General features: G+C 50.5%; 1 protein-coding gene across 1 annotated transcript in view; it reads right to left on the bottom strand.

Annotated features, from left to right (window-relative positions):
* Window positions 1–2,922: 2,922 nt before the first annotated feature.
* MSI1 (musashi RNA binding protein 1) overlaps window positions 2,923–9,497 on the bottom strand; it is a 53,001-nt gene continuing 46,426 nt past the window's right edge. Inside the window, exons 11-14 of the mRNA XM_023733659.1 lie at window positions 7,444–7,512; window positions 6,433–6,620; window positions 5,689–5,752; window positions 2,923–4,688 (exon numbers count right to left, since the gene is read on the bottom strand). Coding sequence (XP_023589427.1) covers window positions 5,711–5,752; window positions 6,433–6,620; window positions 7,444–7,512 — 299 coding nt within the window. The 3' untranslated portion in view covers window positions 2,923–4,688; window positions 5,689–5,710. The remainder of the gene's footprint in view (window positions 4,689–5,688; window positions 5,753–6,432; window positions 6,621–7,443; window positions 7,513–9,497) is intronic.

Raw genomic sequence — 9,497 nt, 5'->3', positions numbered from 1 at the left:
AGCTGTGCACAGGTGTCCCAGCCTGGAAAAAACACACTGTCCAGTGGAAAGAACAACTAAGGATAGTTTCTTTGCTCTTTCAGGTGACAACGTACCCACACTCCTGCAAGGTCATGCCTGCCCAGCCTCTGAAGAAAGGCTCCTGCTTCCAGGAAATGCCTAAGAACAGCTACCATTTGCTGAGCACCTCTATATGCTCAGCACTGTGCTGAGGGCTTTCCATACATTGTCTTTCAGCCTCACAACAATCTTCTGATATAGTTATTATTGTTGTTGTTGTTGTTGGCATTATCACCCACATTTTGCAGATGAAGAAAAGTGAAGTTCAGAGAGCTTAAGTAACTAGCCCAAAGCCACACAGCTGGAAAGTGATGGAGATAAGATTTGAACCTGTGTCTGCCTACCTCCTAGTCCAGGGCTCCCTTCAATAACAATAACAACAATAACAACAGTGGCTAACATCCATTGAGTGCTGTGCCAGGAAAGATACTAAGCTTTACAGAGGTTAGTCCATAATCAAGTGCTATTACAGATCAGCAAATTGAGGCAGTACATAAAGTATCTGTACCTTTTTTCCACACCCAAAGCTACCATCCTCAGCCTCTCCTCCTAACTGGTCTAGTGGCATCCACTCTCTACTGCCCCATCCATCCAAGAAGTGGTGCGATGTGTAACTAAAACTAAACCTGAGGCTGTCGAGTCCATTCCAACTCACAATGACCTGATAGGACAGAGTAGACTGCTCCATAGGGTTTCCAAGGAGCAGCTGGTGGATTTGAACTGTCGACGTCTTGGTTAGCAGCTGGCCTCTTAACCACTTTGCCACTAGGGCTCCAATATGTAGCTGGTGGTTCCCAAACCAGGGCAATGGGCAAACCAGGATGAGTTGGTCACCCTATTCGTGCCTAACACAGTGCCTGGCACACAGTAGATGCTTGGGAAATAGTTGTCAAATGAATGTGCAAACCAGGAGCTGTTGGTCCTGCTCGGTGGAGGCAGCTGTTGCTGAGCTGCAATCTCCCATTTCCCAGCATCTAGAGCAGCCTGATATTAACAGCAGCTGTTTACCAAAGGCTGTGGTGTTTTCAGTTGCCTCACATGCATATGAAAGCTGGGCAATGAATAAGGAAGACTGAAGAAGAATCAACACCTGTGAATTATGGTGTTGGCGAAGAATATTGAATATACCATGGACTGCCAGAAGAATGAACAACTCTGTCTTGGAAGAAGTACAGCCAGAATACTTCTTAGAAGATGGCAAGACTGTCTCACATACTTTGTACATCTTATCAGGAAGGATCAGTCCCTGGAGAAGGACATGCCTGGTAAAGTAGAGGACCAGCAAAAAAGAGGAAGACCCTCGATGAGATCGATTGACACAGTGTTTGCAACAATGGGCTCAAGCATAACAATGATGAAGAGGATAGCGCAGGACCGGCAGTGTTTTGTTTTGTTGTACTTAGGGTCGCTATGAGTTGGAACCAACTCAACAACAACTAACAACAACAAGAGCAATTTTCCAAGTGTCTGGCTGCTAACCAAAAAGTTGGTAGTTTGAATACATCCAGTGGCTCTGTGGGAGAAAAGACCTGGTGATCTGCTTCCATAAAGATTACAGCCAAGAAAACCCTATGGGGCAGTTCTAGTCTGTCATATAGGGTCCCTATGAGTAAAAACTGACTCCACAGCACCTAACAACAATTATTTACCACGTACTTACTATGTACCTTGCCTACTGCTGAGTCCTGTGTGTTCATGCTCCCATTTAACCTTCAACCACTCCCCTGCTTTTTTGAGTTGATACTCATATAACATAAAACTAACCATTTTAAATTGAACAATTCAATGGCATATAGTACATTCAAAATGTTATGTAACCACCGCCTCTATCTAGTTTCAAAACATTTTCATCACCCTAAAAGGAAACCCCATAGCCATTAAGCAGTCACTGTCTGTCATGGATTGAATTATGTCCCAAAAAAATATCTGTCAACTTGGCTAGGCCGTGATTCCCAGTATTGTGTGGTTGTCCACCATTTTGTCATCTGATGTGATTTTCCTACGTGTTATAAATCTTACCTCTATGATGTTAATGAGGCAGGATTAGAGGCAGTTATGTTAATGAGGTAGGACTCAATCTACAAGATTAGGTTGTGTTATGTCAATCTCTTTTGAGATATAAAAGAGAGAAGCTAGCAGAGTCAAGGGGACCTCATTACCACCATGCAAGAAAAGCCAAGAGCACGTGTCCTTTGGATCTGGAGTCCCTGCACTGGAAAGCTCCTAGACAGGAGAAGACTGATGACAAGGACCTTTCCCCAGAACCGACAGAGAAAGCCTTTCCCTGGAGATGTCTCCTGGAATTCAGACTTCTAGCCTCCTAAACTGTGAGGGAATAAATTTCTCTTTGTTAAAGCCATCCACTTGTGGTATTTCTGTTATAGCAGCAATAGACGACTAAGACACTCCCTGTTCCCCTCAGCCCCTGGCAACCACCAATCTGCTGTCTCTATGGATTTACCTATTCTGGATATTTCATACAAATGGAATCATACATACGTGACCTTTTGTGTCTGGCTTCTTTCATTCCCCTTTGACAGATGAGAAAACTGAGGCTCAGCGAACATGTCCTTCAAGCTAGGAAGAGGAGGAGTTGAAACCCGTCTGGCTGTTAACGTCTACCCACCCCCATGTGAGCTGGTTTTCCTACCTTATCCTCTTAGGATTCTCTGTGAGTTAAAGTCAAACCAGAGGAAAGGGGGTCCAATGCTAAACTCTGAGGCTGGTTAAGAAGTTGGAGATGGAAGCTGGGTCAAGTGGAAAGAAAGTGAGGATCATTCCAGAAGGAAAGCGGGAGAGTCTGCACAAGAAAACAGGGATCCCCGATGTACCTCGACCCAAATACACACAGACACGCAAGACAGTCACAAGCCCAGCACCGTTTTCAAATAATTTATTAGGAATTTAAAACTGAAAATAAAACCTGGAAAAAGAAGTTACAGATGTGGAGAGAAGAGACACCGGAGGGTGGTAACTTGCTGGCTTTGAAACACCATGTAACATCTTTTTTGAAAATTCCCCAAACAAATCAGAAAACGGAATTCCAGAGCCCTGAGCCCATGGGTGGGCCCAGGGGGGCGGGAAGGTCAGAGGGAGGGGAGAAAAGGGAGGCCAAGTCCCTCAGGACTCAGCTCAAACGTGTAGAAAATTAAAAATAAAAACCAATAAAATGCAGCTTCTCTTTTATTAGGAAACATTAAAAAAAAAAAAAAAAAAAAAAAAAAAAACCACGAACAGCCGAGTCTCAGTAACAAAGATTATTGCTTTGTGTTCTCAGGGCTAATAGGTTAAGCACCTCACAGACAATTAACTCTCCAAAGGCGAGGTTTGAGGGGTGGGGGCTGTGAGGGGGAAGGGAGCTTCGGCCCCCAGCCTCAGGCCCGAAGGAGAGGGAGCCAGTGAAGGGGAAGACCACGGGTGGGCCTCAGCCCTGCCCCACCGGCCAGGCCGCTGGTCATAAAGATTCAGACCCTGAGCCTCTTTTTCCTTTGAAGGGGGTTCTGGGGTGGGGGAATATCAAGGGGCTCTGGCCATGGGACCATCCTGGTGGGAAACTTCAGTGAGAGAATGTGGGGGTTCCCTGAGAAGCTTTGCTTTCCCCTGGAGTCCGCCCCTTCCCAAAATGTCCCCGATGCCCACGTGTTGGGGGCCGGGGGCTCAGAGCAGAAACCATGAGGGCCCAACCTGGGCAGGGGGCAGGGGAGACCTTTGGAGAGTTAATTCCTTTCCAGTAGTGGCTCCAGGCAAGCCCTTCTCTTCCCTCACCCCCCACACTAGGTTTTCGGGGTGAGGAGACCCAAGGCCTTTCCCCTAGGGCCTGAGAGAGCCGGCCTGCTGCTGCCACAGTGGAGGCCTACAAGCTTACAGTAACGGTGTCTGAGGAGGGGACAGAAACACGGGGGGGGAGACGATGTCCTCATCCCCGGGGGTTCCAGAGGGGGTGAGGGCTTCACCTCCCAGTATTTACATATGATACAGGACGGGGATGGGTCCAGGGGCTCGGCCTGGCCTGCGCAGCCCTGTCCTCTCCAGGCCTGAGGGCTGCGGCCAGGGGCCCACACCCACATAGACACTTTGTTCTTAGCTGGTGGGGGGCACCTGGCCCCTTGCCCCCTGCGGCCTGGGGCTTCACATTCACAAACCTAGAAATAGTTTAAAAACGGTTTCTCTTTTTTAAAAAAAGAAGGAAAAAAAAAAAAGGAAAGAGAAAAGGAGGGAAAATCAGAATAAAAAACAAGGGATGGGGCTGCGGCCGCTGTAGCAGGCTCCCTCCGCCCTCACTCTAGCTATGCACAAATACAAAAGCTTTCTTGGGGGTCCTATGGGGGCGCGACGGGGAGGGAGGGGCGCAGGCCCGAGAGGGGAGAACCAGGGGGGCAACTGGCTAATCCAAAATAAATAAAAGCGGGCCGGGGAGGGGGTGTCGGGGTGAGGGCTGAAAAGGGGGAGGTTAGTATGGGAGCGAGATGACGTGGGGGGCAGCAGGGCAGGGGCCGGGCCGAGGGTAGGAGGGCAGGCAGTAGCGGGGTCCGAGTCGCTGCGGGGGAGGGGGCGGCGGCTGCGGCTGAGGTGTCCCCGCCCCCTCGGCTGGCTCACTCGTGGTCCTCAGTCAGCTGCAGGCTGGGGTGCTGAAGACACAGTTGGGAGGTTATGGGGGCCTGGCCTCTCTTTGGGGTCCTCCTAATGCTCCTCCCCTGACCGCCTCCTAGGTGAGCTTTGTTCCCGGCCTTTGCATTGGCTGATCCCAGTTTTGAATGCTCTTTCCCCAGATACTGAATTTATTAAAATTTATTCAAATGTCAATTCCTCCCTGATGCCTTCTTGGAACCCCTTATCTAAAGGGGCTCCTCACACCCACACTATTTCAAACTATCTCATTTGTTTACTTGATTTTTGTCTGTAGATCGAGAGAGGGACCTTGTTCATCCCTCCATAAATACTTGTCCGAGTAAATGAATGAATGAAATGTCACCAGATCATATAGCACCCCATCACATCCCTACTGCAGCCTTCATCATATTGCGTTTTTTGAGTGTGTGCACAGGATTCTGTGCTGATACATAAATCAACTGTATCCTGTTGTTAAATATTTTTTCCTTCTTGCTTTTTTTTGGATTTTAACATTTTTTACATGTACAATCCAGTGACATTAATTACGTTCATCATGTTGCTCAACCATCACCACTATCTGTTGTAACCTGTTTTAATAGCTGTGTAATATTCCATTGTGTGCACACACCCTAATTTATTTTTGATAGGCATTGTGGTTATTTGCAGCTTTTACAATAAATGCCTAGAAGTGGAATTATTGGGCCAAAGGGCATATGTGTTGCAAATCTGGATAAGCACCGCCAGACTGCCCTTCAGGAACGCTGAGCCCAGTCCCACACCATTTCCCCTACACCCTCATCCATGCTGGGCAGGGTAGAGCTTGAAAAATCTTTGCCAACCTGATAGGTGAAATGTGGTGCCTTGGTCTTGTTTTAATTGATGTTTTTAAATGTAGCAGGTTGAGCACCTTTTTATGTTTGTCTCCCCCACTGGACTATGGGTTCCGAGAGGGCTGGGGGTGTCCCACATTCCCCGCTACCACCCTCCACCTTGTACTATTCCCCCCTCCCTCCTTACCTCCTGCCACCTGTCCCCTGCTTCAGTGGTACCCATTGGTGAAAGCTGTGGCGATCAAGGGGCCCTGGGAAGAAAAGAATTTGACTCCTAGATTCCTGGGGAAAATAGAGCAAGCCTAGGGGCTCCCTTGCTCTCCAGCAGGAACCCTGAGGTGAGGCACAAAGCCTTCTTCAGCCCTGCCCCGATTGCCCCCACTGCAGCCCTATTAAAAAGTTCTCGGGTAGGGCCTGGGAATCTGAATGTAACCAGCACCCAGGTAAGTCAGGGGACCCCTAAGTTTGAATCTAACCTCCATGCGGGCAGAAATGGTGTATGTCTCTTTCACACGGTTTTCCCGTTGTTAGTTGCCGCCGAGTCGATTCCGACTCGTGGCGACCCCATGTGTGCAGAGTAGATGAGCTCCATAGGGTTTTCAAGGCTGTGACTTTTGGGAAGCAGATCACCAGGCCTATCTTCTGAGGCGCTTCTGGGTGGGTTCAAACCACCAACCTTTCAGCTAGTATTTGAGCGCTTAACCATTTGTACCACCCAGGGATGCCTCATGGTATCCCTAATGTCCACCTAATACCTGGTATACAGAGGGCCATTATTAAATGCCCAATGAATGAACGACAACCCCCACTCTCCCCTCTTAGGGACCCTCTCTTTCTCTACCCCTTATTCCTCGTCCCTCTTCTGCCTCCACAGACAGACAAGGTTTGTCTGTCTCCCAACTTCGGGGCCTCCCAGGGCCTGGCCACTCACCCCAAGACTGTGGCCGAAGCCAGTGCTGGGGGCGGGGCTGGCGGCGCTGATGTAACTGCTGACCCCTGAGTCCTGGTTGGCCGCCCCGTAGAGCTCGGCCATGGGGCCGGGGCTGGTGGTCCCCAGGAAGCCCCCGGTGCGGCTGGGAGTCGAACCTGGAGGGGGAGCCATCGTCCAGGGGTGAGAGCCTGGCAACCCAGAAAGAAGATGGTGATAGCCCTGGTGCCCACTGCCACCGCACAGTCCCACCCACCCTGATCTTGACCCCTCCTGCTCCCTCTCCCCCACGTCCTAGCAAATCCTATGGGTCTACCTCCTGGTAGCTTTCCAAGTCCATCCACCCACCACTGTTAGCCCAGGCCCCCCCATTTCCTGTCTCTCCACTTGGCAGCCTCCTCACTGGACTCCCCGCCTCCCCACTTCGAGCTCCTTCAAACCCTTCCCTACCCTGTACCTGGGATGTATTTCCTAAAAACTGACCTACATCATCCTGCTGCCAAAAATGTTCAGTGTCTCCTTCCTGGGCCTGGTTCTTCCTGCCTCCTTCTCCCCACCCCCTACCCCTGTATTCTATACCCACGCTAACTGGCCTCTAAGCCTTTGCACATGCTGTTCCCTCTGCTGGGAACACTGGTCCTCCTCCTCTTTGCTTCCGAGTCTGAGGTTAAGAGACCCTGGCCTTCCTTTGAGGCCCCAGCTGTGAGTTCCTCTAGGACCTAATATCCCCCAGGGAGGCAGTATCATTCTTCAGTAGTATTGCTTTTGTAATACCTAATGCCCCCACCTGCCTGTAAGCTCTGGAGGGCAGAGGCCACTTCAGTCCCACTCCTAGCTGGATTCCAAGTCCTGGCACAATGCCTAGCACATAGTGGGTGCTCAGCTAATACTTGTGAGTGAATGAATAAATGAGACCCTCTGAAAAAGGGATGGCAGTGACCAACTCCCCTCCTCTCTGGACTTCTCTGTCCCCTGTGCTTCCTCCCTCAAGTTCTACAGCCCAGAAGTCCTCACCTGTTCCTCGAACCACAGCCGCTGCCGCCGCCGCCGCCGCCATTGGTCCATAAGCAGTGAGAGGAATGGCTGAAAGGAAAGGTATGGGCACTTTAGCGTGGCCGGTGAGGGGACAGAGGTAGATGAAGGGGACCCCTACCTTCTGGGCAGAGCCCCCTCAGCCTTACCCCACCTCAGAGGGGACAAGGCAGAAAGAGCTACTTTGGGCTGCCATTTGTGCCCTGACCCATGGAAGGGATGGAGAAAGGTAGGAGAGAGGATGACTTCCCAGTGAGCAGCTCTGCCTCAGTTTCTCCCCTGGGCTCATGGGACACACTCGGACAAGCCAAAGCTCATAGAGGGTGGAGGCAGGGCTTGATTCATGACCCTGGGCTCCTTGGGGGCTGTAGTGGACACTGTTGGTCCCGGCCCAGATCCCCTTTATTGGGCAGGTGCACCCATCCCTGAGCTGCTGTGTTGCTTGCAGCTGCCCCCTTCCCAGAGAATTCCCTTACAGAACAGGTGCCACCTTGCCCAGAGGTACCTGGGAGGCTGTGTCCCTCATCCCAACTCCAGCAGACTGCAGCCCATGACTGACTGCCACAGGCACAAAAGGCCCACCCCCTTCTCTCAAGATGAGATCGATTCTGTGGTACAATTCACCCTCCGGAGCTCCCTGTGGGATCAGGCGGAAGCTAGACTCCATCTTTGCTTAGCAACTTCCACTGCCTTCTCCTCCTTCCCTCACCCCACTTCTCCTGAGAGCAGGCCCTCAGTAAGTTGTGTGCATCTGAGTCCTTGTTTCAGGGACTCCCTGACCACCCAGCCATAAATGACCAAGCCCCTCAATTCCCTCAGCCCCTTTTCTGTGATCCCCTCTTAAGACACAGGAAGCTTGCTATTTCCTTGTTTGTTGTCTACCCCTTCACCCCTACAGTATCTAACACCTTGTCTTATACACAGTTGGTGTTTAATAAATGTCTGCCGAAGGCACAGAAGTGGCTTCTGCTTAAATAACCCCTTTGGATTCTGTTTAAATAACCCCTTGGCTTGAGCCTTGGGATCACTCAGGCTGAGGGTGAGCGCCCCCTACTGCCCGGCTGTGCTACCGCAGCTCTTGAAGGGCTACAAACCCTGCCCAGAAAGGCTTCAGAGTTTGCATTTGGCAAGCCCTCAAAGACACCGTCTTCCATCCCAAGATGCACCCCTCAGCGCTGTTTTGGCAACCCTGGCCCTGGAACTGAACCTGGGGCAAGGCACACTGGAAACCAGTTGCCAATGAATCGATTCCAAGTCAAAGCAATCCCATGTGTCTTCCCTTAGTTCTTTGAGGACAGGGACAAGGCTGTGAGGTCTGTGTTTTGGTCCATTTAGGCATTTCCACAGAGCAACATCAGAGGAGCCACCCCAAGCAAGTGTTTATCACAACAGTAAAGAAATTCTGGTTTGTATAATTAGTATTGGCTTCCCTCTCTAGACTGCAAGTACTATGAGAGTAGAGGTTGGCTCCCTCTCATCACTGCTGTGCTCCCAGGGCCTGGCAGAGTGTCCCATGTACAGTAGGTGTTAACCTTGTATTTCTGGAAAGAATAGAAAGGACCCTTCACCCCCAAATTGCTTTTCAGACTCTCACTCTGCTCAGGAAGAGCCTTTTATCACCCCTACCCCCAGGACTCTCTCCTCCCTCCGCATGTTTCTCCTCCCCTCCCCCATTTTTGGGAAAAGAACCCCTGACCACCCCTTGGAAGGAAGGTCTCATCTAAAGCAACATCCATGCTCACATCCTCCACACGCTGCCAGGTTGGGGGACAAGAGTCTGGGGTGGGGAGGGGGAGAAGCAGGTTAAACAGAGAAACTCCTTGCAGCCCACCTCTTCTGCACATGTACCCCCTCGGCCTCACTCCCAGCTCCAGAATGAAGCAAATTGGCCCAAGAGAAATTTCCAGTTGGTTCCAGCAAGTTCCTCCCACTTGCCCAGAGGACTGCATTCAGCCCTCAGATATGTGTCATCTGGCCCGCACAGTGTTGTAAAATTTTTGGAATTTGTTACCAACATTTAAAAATAATTGTCAATA

This window comes from Trichechus manatus, unplaced genomic scaffold, assembly GCF_000243295.1.
Source record: "Trichechus manatus latirostris isolate Lorelei unplaced genomic scaffold, TriManLat1.0 scaffold00061, whole genome shotgun sequence".
Taxonomy (NCBI): Eukaryota; Metazoa; Chordata; class Mammalia; order Sirenia; family Trichechidae; genus Trichechus; species Trichechus manatus.
Note: the sequence above shows the minus strand (reverse complement) of the source record. Positions and strands in the feature narration are given on the sequence as shown.